The sequence below is a fragment of the Podarcis muralis genome, chromosome 15, assembly GCF_964188315.1.
Source record: "Podarcis muralis chromosome 15, rPodMur119.hap1.1, whole genome shotgun sequence".
In the NCBI taxonomy this organism is placed as follows: domain Eukaryota; kingdom Metazoa; phylum Chordata; class Lepidosauria; order Squamata; family Lacertidae; genus Podarcis; species Podarcis muralis.
This window is the reverse complement of record NC_135669.1, coordinates 40,664,083-40,690,996: the sequence shown is the minus strand read 5'-3', so window position 1 is coordinate 40,690,996 and position 26,914 is coordinate 40,664,083. Positions and strand designations below refer to the sequence as shown.

Sequence of the window (26,914 nt, the reverse complement as noted above, 5' to 3'; positions counted from 1 at the left end):
GACATCTGGAGAGCCCTAGGCTGGCTATCCCTGCCCTAAAGCCGTCACTTGTAAAAATATTTCACTGTGGTTATACAATACATATGTGGTTGGAACAGAGTTGCTGATGAGATGCTGGCATGCGAAAAATGCAGCTCCCATGCTTGAAGTTACCCATACTGTAATTCCGATCTGGTACAGTGCAAGTTGTCCATGTTCCTTGACCCATATAATTTGCATATTAGCGGTGGGTTGCTAAATCAGACAGAGGAAGCTATGTTTTCTTCTAGGGTTCAGAATGTTCTGTGCAGCTACAGGGGTTGGAAATCTAATTTGATCTTGTTAGTGCAAAGTTACATTAAGTAGTTGTTGGGGCTTTCCGTCAATCATATTTCAGGAGCCAAAAACATGAAGCAGTCGCCTTGACCTCTGACTATAACTTTCTACTCTTGGGGAACTCTTTCCACATCTATTTCTTTTCTTACTCCACCCCCAGACCCTCCAGCACCCAGACCTATGCCAAGCATTTGTGTTCATGTTCAGTGCTATTTTTCTAGAAAAAGAGGTGCCAGAACTCACCATGAATCTTGCTCTCACATAATGGCAATGGCGCTCACCTGAGAGGTGCTGGAACTGAGTTCTGGCTGAAAAAAAGCCCTGGTCATGTTTATGGATGCAAAGTCAGTTTGTGGGCACAGGTGCTCTGTGTGAACTGAGACTTCAACCTAGAAAACCTTTGGCGCTCTAGTGCACTTTGGTGTTTTAAACGAAGATTGGTAGACTGCCTTTGGTTTGGTTGTAAATCATTTCGGCTTATCCTGGACAAGATAAAGCGACTTAACAAATCGAATAAATAATAATAATAATTTCAGGGAAGGTTATCATCCCCCATGGAATAGGTTTCTCTTCTCTTTCCCCTGTCTAGTAAACTGTGAAGGACTTACAGTTTGGCGCAGGGGTCTGCAACCTTTAACACAAAAAGAGCCACTTGGACCCGTTTCCGAAGAAGGAAAAAAAAAGGGAGCCGCAAAACCGGGAAGGTGACGTTGGGACGGTGCGTGACTAACCCCATGCGACGTCACAGCCAGTACAGCGCCCGCCACAGTGGGGAGTGTCAGGGCGCACAATGCGCCTCCTCCCCTCGCTAGTATCCGCCCTGGAGCCGCGGCAAAGGTGTAAAAGAGCCACATGCGGCTCCGGAGCCGCGGGTTGCAGACCCCTGGTTTGGCGGGTTCTCTATCTAAATGAATATGATGCTCTGTCAAGTTTCATTATTGCAGAAGCAGAAGGTTTGGTTAATTTCTTTTCCTTTTTCTGTTTTAAGGTCCTTACCTTGCTACACAGCCATTGGACAATTCCTTGCTTTCTCAGTCCAGCCTAGTTCCTCCCACCAGCCATCCTACATCAGTCCCGCCTCAGGTTGGAGGCAGCTCTACTCCATCATCCACCCCTTCGTCTGCTCCCAGTAATGCTGTCCCAATGAACTCAAACAGTGCCATCACCTCTGCCACTACCACGGCCAGTTCCACCATGACCACGACTGCCACTTCATCCTCCTCTTCCAGTTCAGGCAGTGGGATTTCAGCGAACAAACCTTCATCCTTTCCACCTTTTGGCAGCATGAACAACACTACTACTCCTTCCTCCCTCTCCACGCAGTCTGCAACAGTCCAGAACGGGCAGGCGGGGACGCAGCAGCAACAGCCGCCATCCGCAGCGATACCGGGGGAAGCCCCATCAGTCCCCCCACAGCCGCACTCAGAAGTTTCAGAGAGGTAACACGGCAAAGAATGATTTATCAGTTAATGTACTCACTTCCATCTGTATCCTGCCTTTCTTCCAAGTTGCTCAAGGTGGCACACATGGATCTCCCCCTCATTTTTTAAAAAAATCCTCACAACTACCTTGTGAGGTAGGTTTAGGCTAGGAGGTGGTGACTGGCCCAAAGTAACCTGGGTGAGCTTCATAGTTGGATAGATATTTGAACTTGGGTCTCTGAGGTCTCATTCTGACACTTTTGACCTCTGCACCATGCTGGGTTCTTAATCCCTAAAGCAAAATGGGGACTTTGCTGGAACTTCCCTTCCAAGTAAGATGAGAGAAAATATGCCACCAATTTGGCATCCCTTTTGCAGGAATCTGATTTCTTGAACAGGTGTCCTTGCTGTCATTAAAACCACACTATAGAAGTAAGGCAGTTGTCTGAGCTTCAACTTGTAGCTAGCAGCATTTTGGCCCAAACAGATCAAAGTGTATCCTTCCTTCTGTGCTATGACAGTCTCCAATATCAACCAAGGACTGTACGTGAGCTGCTAAATTTTGAAAGTATTCCAGTGCCTTAGATTGTAAGCTTCTTGGGGCAAGGCCTGTGTTCTTCTGCTTTGCAAAGTACCACACACACTAATTTTTGCAATGTGGAATTTGCAAAGATTGAATTCCCTAGGCTTCCTTCTACTTCCAGGTCATGTGTTCCAACTCTTGTTAAATCCAGCAAACTTCTGATCAAAACTGAGGAAATACAGTGTGAGTAATTGTACCAATGGTTACTCATCTCTGAAGGATGCCTGCATTAATTTTTTACCCTTTGGTGCCAGGAGTGCCTAATACCTTTGTGCCCCTTTTGTTACTGAGTAATATGTTTGCTGTGCTCTGATAAGCCTGAGATAATTGATGGGGAAGGTATATTAGCTGCAGATGCCGCAAAGGTACTGATGGCTCCCAAAAGCCGCAAAGACGTATTCCCCTTAAAATACTGCATAGGGGAGATGGGAGTCTTTCTCCGCTGGGTGAAAAGAAGTCAGATAATTTGTGGACACATAACACAGTCTTAACACTTAATGGCCCATACAAGGAAGAAGCTTTCTGTTTCTTATGTCTGCTTGCTTTCTGCTTCCAGCACTATGGACCGCGACAAAGTGGGAGTCCCCACTGACGGCGATTCCCACGCAGTCACCTACCCACCTGCCATCGTAGTTTACATTGTTGACCCTTTCTCGTATGAGAAGAAAGAGGAGGGCAACTCCTCCAGCGTGTGGACTCTGGGTCTTCTCCGTTGCTTTCTTGAAATGATCCAAAATCTCCCTACTAACATCAGAAACATCGTTTCTGTTCAGGTAAGCTGATTCTGTGATGTGGGAAGCCAAAGGCAGCCTGTTGCTTAATGTGTTTGCCCACAGTAGTCCTTTGAAGCCTTGTTCCCTTCTGATGGCTGGACTTAAAACCTGCCCTAGCTCTACAGTGGCTTTGGGTGGTTTGTGTGATTCTTTAAGGTTCCTAACTCAAATGCTGTTCAGGTCAGAACAGGAGAATTAAATAAATTTCTTTGGCTGCTTAGCTCTTTTTGAAAGTACCAACATGTCACTGATGTTGACCTCGTCTTGTGAGCTATAATCTGTGATACTATGATTCCACGCACATGGCTGTGTCCTGGTTTATTATATTGATTTATTATTGGTTGCACAGGATATTGTGATAGGATGTTGCCCAATGTCAAAACTGGTTCAATTGCTACTTTTTTTTGGCATGAAGGCTGTTCCTGTCTTAAGGCTTCTCTATACTGGTATCAGATTGGGCAGTATATACTTACCTTTTCCTCCCTCTCTGCCCTTCTTAGCTTGTTCCTTGTCAATATCTGTTACAACCAGTCAAGAATGAAGACAGGCAGATCTACACTCAGCATCTAAAATCGCTGGCATTCTCCGCCTTCACGCAATGCCGGAGGCCACTCCCAACGTCGACCAATGTGAAAACATTAACTGGGTTTGGCCCAGGTTTGGCAATGGAGATGGCGCTCAGGAGTCCAGAAGTAAGTGAGAACCATGAGTTGGTTGGCATGAAATCTGGTAAACCTCTGAGAAGCACTGGCAGAATGAGATACGTATCAATAGTGTGAGAGTGTGAGTGAGTGCCTATCCCTCAAGCAAAACTGATGCTGTGTGCATGCGCACAATTCTGATTCATTTGTTTATATGGGGATCTGCTACTCTGTGGGACAAGTAATCCTGTGGTTTTAAGTGTTCTGTTTTGTGTGTGTTTTGCAGAGACCAGAGTGTATTAAGCTGTATGCCCCTCCTTTCATATTGGCTCCTGTCAAAGATAAACAGACAGAGCTGGGAGAAACCTTTGGAGAGGCTGGGCAGAAATACAATGTGCTTTTCGTGGGCTACTGTCTCTCTCATGATCAAAGGTGGCTTCTTGCATCGTGCACAGATTTATATGGAGAACTATTGGAAACCTGCATTATCAACATTGATGTACCTAACAGGTAAGGGCTGTGGAATTCATAAAGTCATTTCCTGTATTTAGATAAGTTTAGAAAAACTGGAAACCTTTTTATGATTGACTTAATGGTTCATGGATTTTTATGCTGATAATGTTTATACTGCATGTTTGAAGGGTGTTTGATTTTACACACCACACACTTGTGCCTACTCTTACTTTTTAAAGCTTTTTTAGAAGCATCTCATTTTCAAAAGCAGGATATAAGTAATTAAATAAAGAGGGAGTAGATGCATTGATTTACTGCTTGGATCTTGCACCTTTTGAACATGTACAGAATCTTTCCCCTGTCTTGATCCTGGCTGCCCAAATATTAAAGTGTAACAGTGTCTAAATGTTCTTTGGGAGCAGTCTTAAAACAGCTGGAAGGTATGTTCACGGATTTGTTTACTAGTGAATCTTTATTTCCCACCAGGGCTCGTAGGAAAAAGGGGTCTGCTCGCAGACTTGGTCTTCAGAAACTCTGGGAATGGTGCCTGGGGCTTGTGCAGATGAGTTCGTTGCCTTGGAGAGTTGTAATAGGACGTCTTGGAAGAATAGGCCACGGGGAGCTAAAAGGTAATATGGAAACATCTCTGAAGATATTTGTCACCCATGGAGATGCAGCGTTCTGTGCAAGTTTGTCACCTCTCTAGCCAAAATGCTTGATATGGGAGAAAAATGGCACATTTAATAATGTACATAACACACGCACTCATTTTGGATAGAATATATAAATGTGAATAGGCCTGCATGCTCTAGAACTGTGAAGCCCTTAGTGCCACAAAAAATTATTGCAAGCAATGCAGGGGTCACAAAATGAATTTTTGGGGAGACTAATCCTTACTCCAGGATCATTGGTCTGGAGAACATAGTGGCCCCTGAGATCAAAGAATTATATACATATTGAAGCAATCTCCTTTGGGGGTGGGGTGTTTATGCCATGGGGAAAAGGGGCTTTCTATCACCTAAACTGCAACCTATTCAGTTTCAGTAGAGAATTTGGATTTAGCCCCTGCTGGCAATTTTAACACCTGAAATAGGAAAAGTCTTGTGAACAGTCACTAACTGATGGAAGAAAATAATTTCCAAAGCAGTTTGCTTGCCAGGTAGCTTAGCTATCTTTTCCTCTCTGTTCCACTTGGAAAAGAGGTCAGAATAGCTTAAGAAAGAAGCTTGCATACAGTGGTCCATCTAGTTTTTAATGTACCCATTTTGTGGTCTAAACATGACAGCAGCTAGCCATCACTTACATTTAAAATCATTTCCTTGGTAGCCAATCTCTCTGGTTTCATCTTTAGACTGGAGTTGTTTGCTGAGTCGCCGAAATCTGCAGTCACTTAGCAAGAGGCTGAAAGACATGTGCAGGATGTGTGGCATCTCCACTGCCGATTCTCCCAGCATTCTCAGCGCCTGCTTAGTGGCAGTAGAACCGCAGGGATCCTTTGTCATCATGCCAGGTATTTGTGAAATGCTTCTCACTTGTTGCTTCTATGAAAGCAAACATATTGGCTGTACTATTTAGCGAAATCTCTCTCTCTTTTTCTTTAAGATTCGGTATCAACTGGCTCAGTGTTTGGGCGCAGCACCACCCTAAATATGCAGACATCCCAACTAAACACCCCGCAGGATACGTCGTGCACTCATATACTTGTGTTTCCCACGTCTGCATCTGTGCAAGTAGCATCATCAACTTATACCACTGAAACTGGTTTGGATCTGGCCTTTAATACAAACAATGGTGTGTGTTTGTGTGTATGTGTTTGTGTGTCTTCAAATACTTTCATATAAAAATGTTTCCTTGATAGATATGGAAAATGAGGCCTGTAGATGATAGAAATTCAGCCCTCCCAACCAAACACAGATTTCTCTCTCTCTAGATCCCAAGTGGGGCTTTCCCCATCCTCCTTGGCACCTGTGGCTTCCTTAGTTGACCCCAATTTCTTAAGCACACTGGTCCCAATTTCTTAAGCACCCTCCCCCCCAGAACACACAAGCCTGTCTTTTCCTAGGCATAAAGTTTTTCACTGCAGCCACACCAGCCTTTTGCTTCCTTTCCAGTATCTGCACCGCTGTTCTCCCCCCGCTTGACTTGGGCCTTCACCGTCCTCTGTTAGAGTGCTTATGAGCAGCCTATTAGATCTCAACCCCATGATTACAGGGAACAGGCAAAATGGGCAGCAGCCAATTGTTTGTGTGCATGTGTGTCTTGGCATACATATGCAGTATCGGTCAAAGCAAAGCAGCATAACTGTGTATAAAATAGATTGAAGCAAGAGCTGTCTGGGACCAGCCAAATTTACAATGTCACTGAGTGTATTTCATGGGTGCCCAGGGATTTGAATGCAGCCCTCTGTTTCAAGCCCAGTATTCCAACCACAATGCCATGCTAGCTGTCGGTAAAGAATTTCTTCATACATTGTGTACTCTCCTTTTTTTTATATAAATCATAATGATAGCAACTCTCTGTTAACAGACTCTTTTGTTGTTGTATTTGTTGCTTTTCTCAAGATGGAGCAGATGGAATGGGGCTCTTTGATTTGTTAGACACTGGAGATCCTGATATTGATCCTGATATTATAAACATCCTTCCTGCATCCCCAACCGGGTCCCCTGTGCACTCACCAAGTTCCCACTTCACCCATGGAGGCGACATGGGCAAGGTAAGGTTTTATGGCAAGGAACCGTATTTAAGAACTCAACCATGTGTTTGCCTCAGTGCTGACCTGGATGGCCAGGGGTTGTCAAGTACCTCCATTTCAATATTGTGGCAACCAAATATAAAAGGAATCCATCCTTGGGATACAGTGCTGCCTTCTGCATTCCTCATATCAAAAAGGATATTGTAGAGCTGGAAAAGGGCTAGAAAAGGACAACCAAAATGATTAGAATGAAGCAACTCCCTTATGAGGAAGAGTTGCAATGTTTTGGGCTTTTTTGTTTTCAAAGGGGAGGGGGGAGATGATAGAGGTTTACAGCATTAAGTATGGTGAGAAGAGAGAGAAGATTTTCTCTCTCTTTTAACATTAGAACGTGTTATCCAATGTCGCTGAATGGTGGGGTAATTAGGGGCATTGTTAATCTGTTCAATTCACTGTTTGAAGATGTGGTGGTGGTCACCAGCAGATGGCTTTAGAAGGGGATTTGGCGAATGTCTGAGGGATTAAGGTTCCTTCCTCCAGGACCAGAGGCAGCCACCCTCTGATTGCCAGTTGTTGAGGACCATGAGCAGCTGTGGCCTACTCTACTCCAGCCCTGCTTGTGTAGGCATGCGGTTGGCTGTGGCAGGAAACAGGATTCTGGGCTAGATGTGCCTTTGGTCTGATCCAGCAAGGCTTTCCCTGTGCGCTCTTTGCCAATTACCCCCCACCTTCTGTTTTGTCGCACCAGGGTCAAGGTACAGATCGCTTGCTCTCAACGGAGTCTCACGACGAAGTCACCAACATCCTACAGCAACCGCTGGCCCTTGGTTACTTTGTCTCAACTGCCAAAGCAGGTCCGTTGCCTGACTGGTTTTGGTCGGCGTGTCCTCAAGCACAAAATCAGTGTCCCCTGTTTCTTAAGGTAACAAACCTTCAGCAAAGTCTGTGAGCTGTGTCTGGGAGGTGTGGGGATTGGTCTTGTTGAGAGAGTGCTTCAAAAGACATATGCTGCGTGTCATTATGTAAGTTTCAGGAGAGCTTTTCGGGGTGAGTGGGGAAGTAGCGGCAACGTGGGCTTGTAGGCGGGCATTCAGTATATACCAAGTCAGCTGGAAAGACTTGTGTCTGCAGTTAACAGCCAACTACTTCGTTCAAAGCAGCAGGGTGCTCCTGCCTGCCTGATCAAGGAAGTGGCAGGTACAGCATTGAGGAGTCACTGGTGGCCAAAGATTTTCATAGACGTGTCCCACTAAGGTGTGAGCTGTAGCGGTGGTGTAGGAAGGGGGATGCGGTGGGTGCAGACTGCCCCGGGTGTCATCACTGACATCACTGCCTGAGCCACATGGCTCTCCTGGGGAGTGACGCGGTGACTTGGGCACCTGCAGGCTCCGCGCTGCCCAAAATGACAACGTGGGGCTTGCGGACTCCGTGGAGGTTCTGCACAATGTGCTCTGCCCTGGCTTGCCCCGCCCCCGGGTGCATGTCATTTGCGCCGCCCCGGCGCCCGAGCAGCTAGCTACGCTGCTGAGCTGTAGAGAGGGAAAGATGCTCTTTCTCCTTTCAGCCAAGCATGCCGGCTCTGCGCTTTTCCTTTCTGTTCCACAGGTGCTTCTCCAGCCAAGTCTGGGGACCAGCTGAAGGCTGTTCCCTGGCTCCAAACTGAGTAGTGGGCGGCTTTGCTAAAACTAGAGAGAGCACCCAACTTCTGCCCCAGGAGGCAAGGATGAGCAACTGCACTTTGCCCTCTGCTGGGAGGGGGGGGGGTTGCCTGGGAGCAGGGGGAAGATGTTGTGTTCAAGAATGTGGAGGAATTTAGGGGGACGCTTACCCACTACTTTCCCACAAGTTATTCACTGGCTCATTTCTTTGTACTTTGCCTTCCCTGGCTAATTGTCTGTGGCCATCCATCCTATTTTGTAAATGTAGTGAGTGATACTATAAACTTGGTTACAATTGCATTCCTTGGTTTTTTTCTCTGAGAATTTGGGGAGGGGGGTTGTTTGGATTTCTCTGCGTTTGGTTGAAGAGGATGAGATGGAAACAAAACCCAGGAAAGATTCACTGTGCGCGCGCGTGCGCATGTGTGTTCAGGGTTATAGAGATTGGAGGACCTTTACTGTGGGGACACTCACTGGTGGGAGGGCCTCCCACAGAGCTATGCTCTAAACTCTGTCCCTATAGAGGAATTTGATTATTAGCTCTCTCTCTCTTTTAAAGCATTGTAATAAACACTTACTGTATGTTCTGACTTCTTTTAAAGGCTTCTCTGCACCTCCATGTGCCTTCAGTGCAATCGGACGAGCTACTTCACAGTAAACACTCCCACCCTCTTGACTCGAATCAAACTTCCGATGTCCTCAGGTATGATCATCAGTTGTGTGTGAGAGCATGCAAAATACAGGATTTGTTGTTTTAAAGGTGCAATTCGGCTACTGGAGCCATGCAGTTTGCTACAATCTGCTCATTTGCACAGCACAGTACGTTGAATTTATTTTAATATATCCTTCAGCACTGAGAAATTCTCAGGTTGTCTTATGAAGCTCTTCTCATAATTTATCTTACTAATGGACCAAGACCAATAGGGCAGGTAATGTGTGTGTGTGTGTGTTGTGCAAACACATATATCTTTATATTTCAAAACATTAAAGACCCCCACATTCATTCATTTCACTGGGTCTATTTCTGAGTAGGATTTAGTTGAATAAAACCTACAGCTGTGCACACTTCTTGTGAGTAGGCCCCTTTAGCTCAAGAAGGCTTCCTTGCACCAAGGTTGAGTGAGGTTGTGTCTACTCTATCCCCTGGCCGACTTCCAACCTTCCCATACATGCAGCTCCTCCCTGCTATATACATCTGGTAGCTGGGAGTGAAGCATTTTGATCCTGCCTCTTACTATAAGCTCCTCTGCTAACAGAAATGCGGGTTAATAAATTATATCCTTGTGACCTGTGCTGAAAAACGGCAAAGCCTTCCCAATAATGACTTCCTGGCTGGTCCTTGTTCCCTTCTTTCCTTCTCCCAGGTTTGTGTTGGAACAGTACAACGCACTTTCCTGGCTAACCTGTGATCCTGCGACCCAGGACCGGCGGTCGTGTCTCCCAGTTCACTTTGTGGTGCTGAATCAGTTGTATAACTTTATCATGAATATGCTGTGATCTTTATCTGAACTGGGCAAGGAGAAGAAAAACACAACAACCAGAGTAACAACAAAAAGGGAAAGGATTATTTCGCTGCAGGACTAAGTTAATTATTCTCTGTGCAAGTCATTTTTTTGTGATTTGAGGGAGGGGAATGTCATTTTTGGTCACTTCCAGCAACTATTTGGTTTTGACTTGCGGTGGGGACTGCATAACCCAGGTGTTTAATTCTCCATCTGCCCCCTGCTTTTGTTGGTGTTTTGCCTATACCAGACTGATTGGAGTGATGAATTGATCAGTCGAAATGTATTATAACACATCTTTTTAGTAGCAAAGTAACCATTCTCTCTCTCCCCCAATCCCATCCCGTCACAGTATTTGTGAAGAGTATATGAGCCATAGGCCCCAGCCATGTTTAATGAATATTTTAAAAAGTATGAGCATGGAGACAATAAGAAGACAAACGAGGAAGGAAAAAACCAGAATTTGTCGAATGCTTTTGGAACACTGCAATGTTCTTGTATCGGATTATAGTACCTAGTATTCAAAAAAAAATGCCTGCATCTCTTATTTATTGTAAGTTTTTAAATGTATAAATTGTCTTATATTTCTTAACCTCTTTTATAAAAAAAAATTTCCTAGAAGGTTTATACCGCCTTCTTGCTTTAAAGCAATTGGTCTAAAAATATATATGTAATCGTCTTAATTGAAAGTTGCGGTAGGTTTGCTTTTAGAGTATTATTTTTTTGTAAGGGGGGGGTTGAGGGTATGGGGACAGTAAAATTTGTATTTGGTCTTGATGTACAGTTTAATGGGGGAATATAGGAGTTGGGGCGGGAGGGATATAAATGTCCATGCCATTGTGTGTGGGAGATTTACAGCTAAGCTGTAGTTGCAGATTATACGTGTACAGTAATGAAGTTCACTGTGTTTATATAAAATCGAAGAGAGAAAAAAGGTACCGGGTCTTACAGCAATTTTATATCACACCTTTGCAGAGTTAACATAATGGCAATATATTAAAAGAAGTGATATTGTTAGGTGGTTTAACTTGTAGTGAGAATTTTAAAAAAGAATAATAATAATATTAATAATAATAATAATAAATTGTTTTAATTTTTTTTGTATTTTTGTTGAGGGCCGAGACTAGTTTTTTCAGGCCTCTTCCCATTTTTCAAGCAAGGAGGGTGTGCTTGCTGCAAGGACCTCCTGCTCTTCCACCTGTGCGTTTTAGCCAAGAGAGAATCTGTGTCACCCGATGAAATCGCGACACTTTCTTCTTCTTCTTCCTTTTAAAAATGCCCTTCCCTTCAGTGAAGCTGTGTCACTTTCATCTTCCAAGTATTTTGGGGTTCATCACTAGGATCCCATTCAACCTTCTCCGTGTTTGGATTAAATTACCATGAAACTGCAGCCACTGCTACCCTTGCTGTCCTCCTTTTATGGTTTGGAATTTTAGCCCAACTTTAGCTACTTTATACATACTACTTTGGGGGAAAAAAACCACAATGAGGAAAACCCAATCAGTTTTGATTCTAAGCTTTGATATGCATATGAATTGGAATATGGTGTAAATAGGTTCTCAGTGAATTCTGGTGTTTGAACTTGATTCCACTAATGAGAGAACAACCTCCTTTCTTTTGCTCTCTTTCCCACTCCCCCTTTCTCAGGCCTCTCAATCTAATCTTCTTATTGGTTTTGACACTCTGTAATGGAAGTTTCAGGCTCCCCTTTTGAAATAGACACCCAGGTTCCAGCATGGTAAAACGCCAAGGGAACGGGCATGAACTGCGCCACTCCCACCCTTCCTCCCTTCTGCCTGTGAACCCGATGGCTTCGTCTTCCTCCTCCACCCATGTATCCAGTCTTGAGTTGCTTCCTTGCCTTCCTGGAGGCAACACTTTGATCCCTCCCCTTTTCATATCTGCACGCTGCCGCTTTCAGAATTACTGTGTCCATTCAATTGAAGGTCTTCCGCCATGCAAGGTTTGCCCTGAGGCTGTGTTTCCATCCACAAATACTGAATCTGGACATTATTTTGCAGGTTGTGTTAAGGCACTCATGGAAACAGCAGCGGCAGCCACGTCTGCAGGTATGTGGGACCCTTAGGAAAGTTGTTCCCACCACCAGCCACCTGCTGCTGCTCAGCTTCGCTTTTTGAGGTTTGGTGAGCAATGGTGCAGACTTGTTGAGGAAGCCTTGTTAATAGCAAAGGTCACCAACTTGTCAGGCAAAATGGCTCACGGACCCTGTTTTATAGTGCAGGCCTAACCATGTCTACTCAGAAGTAAGTCCTATTGAATTCAGTGAGGCTTACTCCCAGGTAAGGGGGTTAGGATTGCAGCCCTAGTATCCCAAGTCTTCAACCCCCCTCATAATACCCAGTTTCTTTCTTTCCAAAGTACTGCAATTGCAAGTATTCAGGATATTTTTGAAATCATGTGAAGTATGTACAACCTATTTAGACCTGAAAGCATTTCTTTTTCTGTGAAAAAAAACAAAACTTTGAATTTCTTATTAGAGTATATCAGTGGTGGCGGCAGCAAGCACTAGTAGCAACGTTTCTTGGTGTGCAACTTAAGTAGAATTGATGAAGATTTCCTGTTCATCTTAAAATTTTACAGAATGCTAACTGAAAAACCACCTATTTTGTTGCAAGATGAGAGTGATTAACATTTCGATGTGCTCATAATACTAAATGATGATGTAAGTGCAGGTATTAAAATGATCTGCATCTCTTTTATCCCTGGGGTGAGCTTTTTGAAGTAAAACTTGGCCCCCTAAATTAGGAATTGATGTTTAAAGTAAGTGCAACATAGTCACATACAAATTTTAAATATTTGGGGTTGCATTTTACATTTCTGCTGTTTATTGCATTGCATTTTCTCTCTGTGTACACCTGTATTTGATATTCAAGTATCTGTTAACGGCAGATACTCTCCAGATGTTTCCACCTCCCTAAAGAGTGGTGCTAAAATTATTTGCCTAGAGCAGAATATGAGTCAGCCAGCATTAAGTACTTTCCAAGCCTCATGGGAGTTCAGTCGGAGAGCTTTAAATGTGTGCTTAAACTTCCCCACTTAAACCAGTGGAACTTAAATGCACTTTGGCTGGACCGTGACTTTGGGTGTAGCACTGAGATTGCACACAAGTCCTCAAAACTCCAGAATGGACTGTGTGTTGTTGACTAGGGAGCCAAGTTCATGGTAGGTCCATTTCAGGAAGATCAGGTTGCCCAGAGATTCTGCCATTTACCTGTTTAAATGATCATCGCACGGTGGTGGGACAATTGGCCTTAGGGAATAAGATGCCAGTAGAAATCAGATTTAAATTAATTGCCATGGAAGCATCCAAGGGATGTTGGGGTTAGGGTTGGCCGTTGATGGACCTGTCTGGACTCAAGTAAATGGCAGAGGAAAGAAGTTTGAACAGCTGGAAACAGTGAATAAATCCCCAGCACATTTCGGGTTAAAACTATCAAAGCACAACCCCACGTGGCATTATCTTGTACCTATGGAAAGGTTATTTAACTTTATTCTCATTGAGCTATAGTATTGCTTCGTAATAAATAGTTCTTCCTTATAAGCCATCCAAAGGCTTCTGCCTCAATTTTCTTTTTGTCCCATACAGGCTACACAATGCTTTGAGGATTTCTGTGTGAATCCATTTGAAATGCTGAGATTTCTGTGTCATTTTGTTAAGGCTCACAACTGGTGTTCCAGCTTGCAAAACACTAAATAGCAGAACTGCCAAATCACCTTGGTGTAGGACTACCCCGATTTTGGATGCTGCTCTTGTCTTGTCTTGCAAATGAAAGTAATGCTTGGGTCAGAGTGCCACCTGCCAGAGCTTGCCAGGATCTAAAACTCACAGTTTCTGTCTCTGTCTCTTTCTGTGTCTCTGTCTCTCCCCCTCCCTAGACAGAAAAGAGAAAATTCATTTTGAGCTAAAACATAGAAAGGATTGGAATGCTTTTCAAAAAGGCTAGGAGGTTGAAACATGGGCATCTATCTTTCGATTTGTGGACAGCTTTAAATTGATGAAATGGCCAAAGTTGGGAAAGCCTCGCAGGCCTCATTGACTTCTTAATTCATTAGTAGTGCTGATTTATCAATTCACAGGGCATGTGCATACTTCACAGGGATGGTTAGAAGGCAGCTGAGGTGGTAGCATTTCTGCAAATACCTAGCCAGCGTGAGCTATAACTTATGTTCAAATTGCTTGGTTTCCACAGTTGTGGCCTTAGATGCACACCCTTTTCTGCAAGTGTTTCTTAAACCTCTCATCTTACACATCCATCTGTATGGCACAGTTAACTTACTCCTTTTTTTGTATTTGCCTGCTCTTGGTAACTTATTTTTCAAAGCCCTGCATTATTACAGAAAGCTCACAGGTGTGTTTAATGAAGCATATTTTGTCTTTACTGCAATATCAAAATGTGTTACTGGAAAACACTCGGATTTTGATCCTACTCAAACTGCCCTTGTGCCCTGCAACTAGCTTTGGCACAGACTATTATTTTGTTAATTCTTAGCCATGTGTGCAGACAGCATTGCTTTGGGCTGGGTTTTCCTTCTTGTCAGCTTGCTTTGTCAATTAGGCCAATTCTGCTATTAGCTGTCCTGACACAAAATAAATATATAATAATAAAAATAATTTTCTCAAGATGACAAAATGTTATCACCTTTGAAAATAATTTCAGTCTAAGGATCCCAAATCACATGTAGAAAATACCCTTTTCTTTGCATCTGTTTCTAAAGGAGTAAAATTTCACTTTGAAAAAGTTAATCCTCAGGGTCAAACTTTTCAGGAAAGTTTTAGTGTATAATTAGTAGGTTTTCCAAATAAACTGGATTTGAGAACCTTGGAAACACTTACTTGCGTTTTAAAAGTTGTGGCATCGTTACTGGACATGTTGGTTTCATAAATGTTCTTTTAAAAAGCTGGGTCACTTTAACAGGGGGAGGAAGAGGAGATTTCTTAAGTTCGTATTCAGCAGTGACATTTAATGGTCCAAGTCTCTCTCTCTCTCTCTCTCTCTCTCTCTCTCTCTCTCTCTCTCTCTCTCTTTATTTAACATTATGATAACAAAAAATACAATAAAAATAAGGAACAAACACTATTGTTGCAGAATGCCATGAACACTGAGTTGTACAAATTGTGATTGAGGAAATGGAAAAAGGTTTATACTTTTTAAAAAAAATTCAAATGGAATAAATTATTCATGAAGCCTTCCTTCATTGTGACGTCTCTTTGTTTTTTAAAAAACAACAACTCCACATTACCTTAAAAGTGACAGTTGTCTGTATGGGTTGGTTGGTTCCTGAATCCTCTTTTCTTTGCATTTTTATCCAATCTTCGTTCCACTAGGCTCAGTCTAGGCAGTATTCATACTTGATCCCTCGCTCACTTTATCCTCACAACTTCCTTATGAGGTAGGTTAGGCTGCGAGACCTAGCGGCTGGCCCAAAGCCACTCAGTGGCCTTAGCAGCCTGAGAGTTGGGATCTCCCTAGTCTTACTTGGACACTCTTAAGCAGAGGTCAGCAAACGTTTTCAGCACGGGGCCGGTCCACTGTCCCTCAGACCTTGTGGGGGACTGGACTATATTTTGAAAAATAAAAATGAATGAATTCCTATGCCCCACAAATAATCCAGAGATTCATTTTAAACAAAAGGACACATTCTACTCATGTAAAAACATGCTGATTCCCGATGAGAAGGTGATTGGGCCAGATCTGGCCCCCAGGCCTTAAGTTTGCCTACCCATGCTCTTAAGCAGCACAGCACACTGACACCATAATACTCACCACTGGGGCCTAGTGACTGTAAGAGAAGCCCTGCTGGTAAGAACAAAGGTCCACCTCGCCCAGCATCCTGTTCTCACAGTGGTTAACATCCTATAGGAATCCCAACAGAACAGAAACTTGTTCTCAGAAGTACACTGCCTCTGATGATGGGGGGGTAAGACATACTAGTAGATATAGATAGCTTTATCCTCAGTGGAGGTAGAACATGGTCAGCCCTGCACTTCTTAAAAGCCACTAGGTAAGAAGTAGCCAGCCACACATGTGAGATCAGATGGCACAGAATCCTGCTTAGTTCTTTTTAAAAGCCCAGAGCCCTTTCCGGTTACATTACAGAGATGTTCCTGAAATGCTTGGTGGAACCTCAGAATCTTAGATGAATAAAATTTCCCAAAAGGCAGAGATTCAGTTCTCTTTTCCCCAGTTGTAACTAGCAAAAGCAGAGTAAAACACACTGATTTATGCAAAGCTGTTCATGTATCTTTCTCTCCTGTCATTGCTCAGACGTGAAAGATGTATGGTGACAGAAAGTTAGAAAGAGGATCCTATAAACTAACATAGCTTGTTGGACAGAAGGCTGCCACCACCCTAAACACAAAGGGCTACTCAAAATATTAGTGTGGCAAAGTAGATCATATTTTTAATGTTAAAAACAGCATTTTAGCATCAATGACTAAAACAGGGATAGGAAACCTTTGGCTGTCCAGATGTTGTTGACCTTCAGTTTCCATCATCCCTGCTCAGTGGCCATGCTGCTTGGGATGCATAGGAGCTGGAGGGCAACAGTTCCACCATAAGTGAGCTTAAAATATGCCTTTATTATGTCCACATATAAAGTACTTTTAAGTTCCTGATGGCCTGAATGGAGGACAAAAATATCAGCTACTTTTAGGCTTAGGCAACCACGATTCCTTGAGATGTTTCTTCCTGCAGTGTCTTGCTACTTGAAATTTAGCCATCACATGGAAAGAACCTGTGTGGCTCCTTTATCCTTAGGAACATTTTTTTCTCTCCGGAATAAACCGGAAATGGAGTGATATCTCATCTTCACAACTACCACACTCTACACCGCACCTCACCCTGGACTGCTGCCCTTCTCATTTATCATTACTTTTATACAGATAATAAGGCATAGAATAGACGTGTAAAATAAATTGTATTAATAACATAAAATGACTCAATTTTAAATGATGACAAGCTGTTATCCGCATCTACTTCTTCTTTTTTATTTGCTTCTTTTTTATTAGCTTTGTTACATTTAGAGTGGGATCGTATCCAACTTAAAAGTCATACCCACTGAAATGAAGGAAGCAACGTAAGTCCTGTCCTTTTAATTTACATGGGTCTACTCTTGAGTATGATAGATGTTGGCTGTAGCCCAGAATCTTTCCTCCCTTCTAAGCCACCTTGGGAGAGTTCTCGTTTTTGCATAAACGCTTTAAAATAACCATTAATAAACAACAAGGGCAAGCCCCTTGCTGTTGTCTTACAGGCGGGCAAAGCACTGAACTCAGGGCGGAAATAGAGGAGAGCGTGATTGAAGTCACTTCCGCCCTCACGAAGGCGGGTCTTTCTGTCGTCATTCTCCGCGCCGGAAGTTGGGCGCTGCCCGGCTTGCTTGGCGCCGGCTACTGTTGGGAGGAAATGACGCTACGCTGCCGGAAGTAGTGTCATAAGGTTGTGTACGAAGGTGTGTGGTTGTTTCTGGGTCGGGGTGGGCAGGTGGGTCTGCTTCTCTTTCCTAGGTAGGGTTTGGACACCTGGCTTCCCATTTCCCCCCTTTTCCCCATTTACCTGAGACGCCTGGGTCCTTTCCTTAGGCACAGCCCGCTTCCTCTATCGCTCTCCTGCTTTTGCTCCTTTAGTGCCATTTATTTATCAGTTTATTATATTCTATGGATACCTCGCATTTCCTCTGGTAGCCTACATGGCTCTTCTCCTCCCCGTTTTATCTCCCTAACAGCCCTGTGAGGTAGGTCAGGTTGGCACAATGGCTGGCTTGGCTATGACCAGCCAACGGGATCCATGGCAGGGTGAGGATTTTAAACGTGGCTCTTCCCAGTCCGACACTTTTAACTCGGCCTGCCCCATCCTGGTGCCTTTCAGGTGTTGTTGGACTCCAGCTCCCATCAGCCACTGCATGGCCAGTGGTCAGGGATTATGGGAGTTGTAGTTCAGCAACGTCTGGAGGAGCACCAGGTTGGGGAAGGCACCTTCTAACCACTACGCGACACTACCTCTCAGCCTTTGCCTAATTTCCCCACCTCCTTTTTTTGCACCCCTAACTGAAGGAGGGAGGGGATTGCCCTTTGCATGCTCATTTAAAATGCTGTTGTAAAGTAACTTTTCATTGATAAAGCTCCATCCAGATGCTTCGCAAAGTATGAGAGGAGCACTAACAATCTACAGATGGGCACATGAGAGACAAATGGGAGGGAAACAGTGACTGGGATAAATAGGGGAAGAATATGAGGTTTTTGTAATTAGTCCAGACTTTTTAAACCTGTAATTAGTCCAGGTTTTTGTAATTAGTCCAAACCCTATTTATCCGGGAGTATGCCCCGTGGAACTCAGTGCACCTTCTGAATCGACATGGTTAGGATTGCATTATTATTAGTTACAATAAGACTTGGGCTAGAGAGAATGTAGCACTGACCTTCCAAGGGAAACTTTTAGCATAAATGATGCTGTTATTAGCTTTGTCAGGGTAATGTAGAAGGCTTTGGAGTTCTGCAGAATGCTTCAGGGAGGAAGCGTTTAGTGTAGCTTGAAAACTTGCTTAGTCCCACCCCACCCCCATGCATCAGCATCTCGGTTTCAGGGGAATCCAGTAAATCACCCTAAACAAACCATCTTTACCACAACAATTAGAGAAAGATTATTCTAGGGCCTTAAAAAATTAGGATAATTGGACAAAGTATATTTTGTTCCTCAGGTGGTTGCTATTTACTCATGACATAAACTCACGAGAGAGCGTTCTGCATTCCTGTATTACTGTTGCACATTGTATTCTTATTGTCCTGATTTGTTTTATCCTACAGGGAATTGCAGCCTGTGTTTAGAGATGAAACTAGCCATTTCTTTGTCTACGTGCATCTGTTGAGGTAGGCTGCTGCCTCTGAAAACTCCTCCTGCCCTAAAGCTGCTAGTCCCTAAGATTTAACCGTATACTAGCGCCTGCTGACTAACAGTTAATTTCCTGGAATTTTGGATCTTCATCTGACTGCCACCTGACCCAGCAATTGCCCGCTTAGCTTCCTGTGGTATTGTGGTTTCAAGTCACCTGGGGAAATGGCGGACTGCTCGGCACTGCAGTTCGTCAGCCCTTATGCTTTTGAAGCCATGCAGAAAGTAGACGTCGTGCGCTTAGCGGCCCTGAGTGATCCAGAGCTCCGGTTGCTGCTGCCTTGCTTGGTGCGGATGGCCTTGTGTGCCCCGGCAGATCAGAGTCAGGGCTGGGCCCAGGACAAAAAGCTGATCCTTCGCTTGCTTTCTGGAGTGGAAGCTGTCAACTCCATCGTAGCCTTGCTGTCTGTGGACTTTCACGCTTTGGAACAGGATGCCAACAAGGAACAACAGCTTAGGTAACTAAAAGGAGCAAGCCCGGGATTGGGAACCTGAGGGGGCTTCCAGATATTGTGTGCACTCTGTCTCCCATCGGCCCCAGCCTGCACAGCCCAATAATCAGAGATAATGGGAGTTGAAGCCCAGCAGTGTTTGGAGGGCCACAAGTTTCTAGCCCTGGGTGAGGCATTTCTGGAGGGGGATGTTCTCCTTCAGTCTGTTTGATCAGCTGTGTTTCTATCCTTGCTAGGCATAAGCTTGGAGGGGGTAGTGGCGAGAGCATCTTGGTGTCTCAGCTGCAACATGGCCTCACCCTGGAGTTTGAACACAGCGATTCTCCACGGCGCCTCCGTCTTGTGCTTAGTGAACTGCTGGCAATTATGAACAAGGTGAGTTTCTTCCCTCCCCCTGCCTTAAGGAACTTCTTAATTTGTGCAAGATTCTTCTTCGTTTTCTTTCTTTTTAAATAATTGATTGGCAGATGCCCAGACTGATTTGAAGTACTTGGGCAGGGGTTTTTGGCTGTTGTTTTTTACAGTGGCGATGACAGGATCCTCCCCCTGCTAGCACAAAAATACAAAATTTCAGCGTGCCGCTGAAATGAATAACGTTGGGGTGGGTAAAATAACCAAAGAGGATTTTGCGTGAAAGGGTTGTGAGCTCAGTTCAGGTTTGGTGGTCTCACAAATTTCAAGTAATGAGGGGTCCAAGAATGTAAGAATAACAGAGGTCCAAGTAATGGTTTGACCAAACTGCGGGAGGCAGTGGAAGACAGGAGTGCCTGGCGTGCTCTGGTCCAGGGGGTCACGAAGAGTCGGACACGACTAAACGACTAAACAACAACAAACAAAATGAGAGGTCCAAGATTTTTTTTTGGCAAACTGGGATTTGTTTATTGATTTTATAAATAGGAGGGAATCTGGTAGAACGGTTCCAACTACATATAAAACGGTGTGGTCTTTTTAAGGGTAAGCTGGATCAACTGAAGAAGCGTTAGATAAATTGACACATGGATCTCATTACTGGAGTCATTTTTTTTGGTTATAGGTATTTAAAAAGAAGGAAAACAGTAAAAGAAAAAAATAGAACTATATGTATTATACCAGGTCAAACAGAAGATTCTTTATTTCTATTTGTAGAATTCATTGTGCTGTAAATAAATGTAATCTGAATTCTGAAGGGGGGGTTATTTACATTTATAATATGGTTTGGTATGAGGATTTTTTAAAATGGTAGTTAGAATAAATTTCCTGGACTCAGATCAGAATTATTTAATATTCAGCCTATATCTTTTGCACCAGCCTTCAGTTGGTTGGTGGATTTTGGGCTACCAGTAAAACGAAGAAAGAAGATCCCGCAAGCCTGAACATCTGCCCTCCCTGGATGTTTGGTTCTCAGGCCTCACAACTGGTGTGTGTTCTGTTTTAAAGCGCCTCTCTAAATACAACTTTTCTTTGCAGGTGGCCGAGACCAACTGTGAGTTTTTTTTGAAGTCGTCGGAGCTGTTTGAGAGCCCTGTTTATTTGGAGGAAGCCGCTGATGTCCTCTGCATCCTTCAAGCCGGTGTGTGCTCTTTGAAGTCGTAACTGCTTCTTAAAATTCAATTGAGACCAAATAAATGACTTGTTCTCAAGCTGTGTGATGATGCCACCTTGTGCTCCTTGGAGCAAAGGTGGGATATAAATGTAATGCTAATAATAATAATAATAAAAATAAATAAATAAATAAATAAATAAATAAATAATATTGTGGCACAGAATGAAATTTCCTCTCCACTGGGAGGAACTCCACAATTGCTGCCAGTGAGAGGTTCTTTCTCTCCCGAAGTATTCACAAATGCTCTCCCGATTTGACTCTCAGGACTGAAAGTTGTTGGTGGCCGTTGCTAATATTTTAAAACTATTTCAATTCAGAACTCCCATCGCTCTTGCCTATTGTGGACGTGGCTGAAGCTTTGCTGCATGTGAAGAATGGGGCTTGGTTCCTCTGTCTCTTGGTGGCCAATGTTCCCGACAGCTTTAACGAAGGTAACCTACACAATTCATAGCAAACTCATTCTCTGATTGCGCTTCCTTTTGTGTAGCCAAAACAGCACCATCCAAGCACAGATGGGGAGGACTCGGCAGAATTGGGGGGACCCCAGGGACATATGGGAAGCTCAAAAACCGCCCAACGCAGACTGATTATGGTCAGTGGGCGTGGAAATGCTGATAGACTCAGGGTGAGGGGAGTGGGTCAAAACAGAGTGTTTTGTAAAAGGCTATGGTTGGCTGGAGCCCTGAGTAGGGGGAACACTGCACTGCAACAGATCTCACTTGTATACTGTAATTTACAGCTTTCTTTTACTTCAAATCACACAAAGACACAAACACTATATATTACCAGTGCCAGCTACCTGGGGAAGAGGTTGTGGCCAGTTGCTGGCAGCTGCCGTTTTATAGATGGCAGTGGGGCACATAAATTGCCATTAGCAATTTGCAGCTTCCTCTTCCTTTACAAGCCATATTTCTGTTATTGACTTTCTCCACTGAGTGCCTTCTGGAGGTTTTCCGGACTACAGCTCAGATCAGCCCCAGCCAGCACAACTGTACTAAATCCAGACACTCGCATAGGCCTGTGGTACCCAACACTCCTGAGTGCCGGGTTTGTGCATAAAATAAAATTAGACCGAATGGCTGAGAAGCAATTTGGCTTCTGAACACATTTAGCTTAGGTGAGATTCCCCCCCCCCGAGAAGAGAGATTTGCCGAGTCTTGGAATAACCAATAGCCGCTAGGAAATTTTGATGTGCCGTTGTAACGTTTTAAAATAGACAGGGTTTTGCAAAGAAGAAGCAATTTATGTCCGATGCTGAGGGGTTGTCAGATAGCAGAGGTGGTTGCTCACGAGTAACCAGGCAGGACTCCGACCTGTCTTTTACAGGCTTTATTAGGTGTAAAAACTATTTACAGTGCAGAACCCCAGAGTTCATGTCTGCCTCAGTCGTTAGCAAAATCTGGGAGTGCTTGTTTCCGGGACCTCCCCCAACATAAAAGTCTCGTTACGCCCAGCCTTTTCCTTCCCTCTTTGCGCTTTAGATTTCTGTGCAGGGTGGGCGACGGAAGGGGCGTTCTTCCCTCCTGGCCAGGAGCAGTGCTGAGGCTCCCCCCAGCATCCTCTGGTCCTCTCACCTCTTCCCCACTGGAGGTGGGGCTTTCCTCATCACTGGAAGAGGAACTGCTTCGCAAGATTTTCGGAGGCTCCCTGTAACACAACTGCCCCTCTGTTCCCCGCCACTGTTCCAATGGCAGTTCCCTGACAGGGGTCATAACCAATAACACACAGTAACGCCCATCTCCCTTTGGCTGGTTGCAGTGTGCAGGGGCTTGATCAAGAACGGCGAGCGGCAGGACGAGGAAAGCTTGGGAGGCCGCCGCAGGACAGAGGCTCTCCGCCAACTCTGCAAGATGAACCCTGCCCAGGCGCTGAGAGTCCGAGGCATGGTGGTAAGTCTTTGCAAAAGAGGCAGGTGGGCCAACCGAAAGTGAGCTTTGGGTTGCTGGTGGGGTGTTCGTAATGGCTGGGAGACCCGTTCAGGAAAGAGCAGGGCTGGGATCTCCTTGGAGGGAGGGAGATCCAGTGGCTCTCTTGGATGCAAGTAGTGGCTCAGTGTTGTATTTTTAACAGGCAAAACGACATCAACACCGTACTACAACTACTATCGTCAGCTGTCTAAGCAAAGGACTGCATGGCAGGGCCTGCAGATTGCCACCTGCTGATTCCTAGATATGATATTTGGGTGGGTGAAGGGGTCTTAAGAGGGCTTCCAGGACTGCTCCTCATCCAGGGCAAGGCAGCCAGAATTGCCACAGACATCCGCTGCAACTTGTAGAATTTGTGCTTGAGCTTTGCTTTCCCCTTCTCCCTCTCCTTTCCGTTTCCTTACTCGTCGTGTCTTTTTTATTATGTGCCTGCGGGCAGGGATGGCCAGAGAACCAATTTTTATAAGTTGCTCTAAGAGCCCTTTTGGCTTAAACTGGGGCAGGGTATAAATGCTGTAGATAAAGGATGTCCTTGGTTCCTGTCCCTTTTGTGTCTACACGTCTGGTTGGGGGAATCTCCTTCCAAATTAAATACTTTTTATTTATGCATTAAATTCATTTACTGCCCTTTGTCTGAGGATCACAAGGAGGTTTGCAAGTATGAAAACACAAAAGACACATAGCATGATCACGAGAAAGACAATGCCACCCTGCGCCCAGATTTAAAAGGCTGAACAAACACCTGAGCATGTGTGGCTTTTCCCACTTTCTGTTTCCTTTTGGGTCAGGTGGAAGAGTGCCACTTACCTGGGCTTGGTGTTGGTTTAACTCTGGACCACACAAAGAACGAATCTTCGGAGGACAGTGTCAGTGATCTCGTCTGCTTTGTCAGCGGCTTGCTGCTGGGGACCAACGCTAAAGTCCGGACTTGGTTTGGGACTTTTATCCGGAACGGGCAGCAGGTGAGTGTTGCTGACATTGCCTTTCCTTGGGGTCCTGCTGCTTTAATTAGCTACGTCCGTGAGAACGTATGTGAATTCCGAAGGTTCTCATGCTGCTTTGGAAAAGAGTGGAATTTTATGGATTTGGCTCAAAGTGCAAACTGAATCAGAATTTCTGCTCCATCCCTCACTCTGACTCGCATGGGAACCTAAAGCCTTGCTGTTCTCCCAAAGAGAGAGTACTGTATGGTATAATAGGTAGAGTGTTGGACCTGGGAGACCAGGGTTTGAATCCCCACCCAGCATGAAGCTCACTGGGTCACCTGGGAGTCAGTCCATGTCTCTCAGCCTAAGCTGCCTCACAGGGTTGTCGTGAGGATAAAATGCGGAAGGGAGGATAATATGCACTACCTTGAGCTCTTTGAAGGAAAAAGTAGTATATAAAAGTAAGAAATATAAAATTATATATAACTTTTATATATGTAAAAGTTGTGTGTGTGTGTGTGTGAGAGAGAGAGAGAGAGAGAGAGAGAGAGAATTGTTGTGTTTTATATGAATTTGCCAATGTTTTATAGATAGTATTTAAATCTAAGAATTAAAAAGAACTATACAGTATGTGTTTGTGTGTGTTAGCGTGTATGAATTTGACAATGTTTCACTGAAATTTGTTAATGGTATAAGGTATTTATGTTTTTAAACGCGAGTCCCTTGAACTGTAACAAACAGCTAGCAAGTCTAGCAATAGCAATAATATCTGTCTTGAAAACAGAGCTTTAGAGCTTTTTTAAAAGGACTGCTGACAGTTAAGTCCAGTTGCAAACGACTCTGGGGTTGCGGCGCTCATCTCGTTTTACTGGCCGAGGGAGCCAACGTTTGTCCGCAGACATCTTCCGGTTAATGTGGCCAGCATGACTAAGCCACTTTTGGTGAACCAGAGCAGTGCACAGAAACGCCGTTTACCTTCCCACCGGAGCGGTACCTATTTATCTACTTGCACTTTGACGTGCTTTCGAACTGCTAGGTTGGCAGGAGCAGCGACCGAGCAACGGGAGCTCACCCTGTCGTGGGGATTCGAACTGCCGACCTTCCGAACGGCAAGCCCTAGGCTCAGTGGTTTAGACCACAGCACCACCTGTGTGGCGCTTTTTGAGCTTTTAAGAGAAGCTAAAGGGGGTGGGAATGAGTGTGTATCGGAAGCTGTTAAGGCCTTTGCCAAGGATTGAGCAGTTTTTACTGGGATTGCCGTCTCGTGACGTTTCCTCCTTTCTCCTGCGCAGAGGAAGAGGGAGACGGTCAGCTCGGTGCTCTGGCAGATGCGTCGCCAGCTGCTCCTGGAACTGATGGGAATCCTGCCCACCGTCCGCAGCATGCATGTGCCGGAAGAGGCGGAGGCGGACATGGAGCCCAACGTCTCCGTGTACTCGGGGCTGAAGGAGGAGCACGTGGTCAAAGCCAGCGCCCTCCTGCGTCTCTACTGCGCTCTGATGGGCATCGCGGGGCTGAAGTAAGCACTTTGGGGCGTTCTTTTGTCGGCTTGTATGTACAGAAGCACACACAAGAAAATAGCACTCGTCAAGGATGATTATTCACCAAGACATTCAGGTGGCATGATAATAATAATAATAATTTATTATTTATACCCTGCCCATCTGGCTGGGCTTCCCCAGCCACTCTGGACGACTTCCAACCAAATATTAAAATACAGTAATACATCAAACATTAAAAGCTTCCCTAAACAGGGCTGCCTTCAGATGTCTTCTAAAAGTTTGGTAGTTGTTGTTCTCTTTGACATCTGGTGGGAGGGCATTCCATAGGGCGGGTGCCACCACCGAGAAGGCCTTCTGCCTGGTTCCCTGTAACTTGGCTTCTCGCAGTGAAGGAACTGCCAGAAGGCCCTTGGCACTGGAGCTCAGTGTCCGGGCAGAACGATGGGGGTGGAGACGCTCCTTCAGTTATACTGGACCAAGGCCATTTAGGGCTTTAAAGGTCAGCACCAACACTTTGAATTGTTCTCGGAAACCTACTTGGAGCCAATGTAAGTCTTTCAAGACCTGTGTTATGTGGTCTCGGCAGCCGCTCCCAGTCACCAGTCTAGCTGCCGCATTCTGGAATAGTTGTAGTTTCTGGGTCACCTTCAAAGGTAGCCCCACGTAGAGCGCATTGCAGTAGTCCAAGCGGGAGATAACCAGAGCATGCACTACTCTGGCGAGACAGTCTGTGGGCAGGTAGGGTCTCAGCCTGAGTACCAGATGGAGCTGGTAAACAGCTGCCCTGGACACAGAATTGACCTGTGCCTCCATGGACAGCTGTGAGTCCAGAATGACTCCCAGGCTGTGCACCTGGTCCTTCAGGGGCACAGTTACCGCATTCAGGACCAGGGAATCCTCCACACCTGCCCGCCTCCTGTCCCCCCAAAACAGTACATAACAGTTTTAATCATTACTAAGGTACCTGGAATGAGGGTAATGCAGTTTTTCCCAAATCAGCCTTGTTATTTGCAGATTTGGGCCCTGTTTGCCTTACAGTTTGGGGCTGACCCATCCACATTACACATTTAAAACTATTATCATACCACTTTAAACACTAATGGCTTCCCCCAAAGAATTCTGGGACCTGTAGTCTGTTAAAGTTGTTGTTAGGAGACCCCTGTTCCCCTCACTGGCCTACAAGTCCCAGAATTCCCTGGGATGAGGGATTGATTGTTAAACCTCTCTGGGAATTATAGCTCTCTGAAGGGGAAATTGGGGTCTCTCTCGCCTGCCTCTGATCAAGGAGGCTGAGCATAGCCATCGTAGCTAGTAGCCTTTTCCTCTGCGCATATGCCCAACTCCTCTCTTAAAGCCATCCAAGTTGGTGGCTGTCACTCTGCCTCTTGTGGGAGGGAGTTCCACAGTTGCCACGAATCGCTGGGTGACAGAAATTTGTTTTGTACATCCTGAATCTTCTGCAGGCTGATAACTTTTATTGAGGGCTTGTGACTCACGTAAATGTTTGTGCCTGCCCCCCAAGCCCCTGCATCTGTGAAGAAAATGCTTTCTTGTCCTGTTGAGACGTCGGGGCTCTCTCT

The 26,914-nt window shown here is 44.9% G+C and overlaps 2 protein-coding genes across 6 annotated transcripts in view; both read left to right on the top strand.

The window, feature by feature from the left end:
* MED13 (mediator complex subunit 13) overlaps positions 1–15,250 on the top strand; it is a 99,894-nt gene extending 84,644 nt beyond the window's left edge. Inside the window, exons 20-30 of the mRNA XM_028708479.2 lie at positions 1,304–1,754; positions 2,876–3,092; positions 3,593–3,784; positions 4,020–4,243; positions 4,673–4,815; positions 5,538–5,696; positions 5,789–5,977; positions 6,748–6,899; positions 7,627–7,800; positions 9,139–9,239; positions 9,901–15,250. Of these exons, the coding sequence (XP_028564312.2) occupies positions 1,304–1,754; positions 2,876–3,092; positions 3,593–3,784; positions 4,020–4,243; positions 4,673–4,815; positions 5,538–5,696; positions 5,789–5,977; positions 6,748–6,899; positions 7,627–7,800; positions 9,139–9,239; positions 9,901–10,033 (2,135 nt within the window). The 3' untranslated portion in view covers positions 10,034–15,250. The remainder of the gene's footprint in view (positions 1–1,303; positions 1,755–2,875; positions 3,093–3,592; positions 3,785–4,019; positions 4,244–4,672; positions 4,816–5,537; positions 5,697–5,788; positions 5,978–6,747; positions 6,900–7,626; positions 7,801–9,138; positions 9,240–9,900) is intronic.
* Positions 15,251–17,408: 2,158 nt separating this feature from the next.
* INTS2 (integrator complex subunit 2) overlaps positions 17,409–26,914 on the top strand; it is a 30,416-nt gene continuing 20,910 nt past the window's right edge. Inside the window, exons 1-8 of one of the 5 annotated variants that reach the window (XM_028707809.2) lie at positions 17,409–17,511; positions 18,863–19,405; positions 19,636–19,774; positions 20,846–20,948; positions 21,299–21,412; positions 22,740–22,870; positions 23,695–23,868; positions 25,125–25,351. In XM_028707809.2, coding sequence (XP_028563642.2) covers positions 19,113–19,405; positions 19,636–19,774; positions 20,846–20,948; positions 21,299–21,412; positions 22,740–22,870; positions 23,695–23,868; positions 25,125–25,351 — 1,181 coding nt within the window. In that variant the 5' untranslated portion in view covers positions 17,409–17,511; positions 18,863–19,112. The other 4 variants (XM_028707811.2, XM_028707810.2, XM_028707812.2 and 1 more) reach the window with 4 other exon arrangements.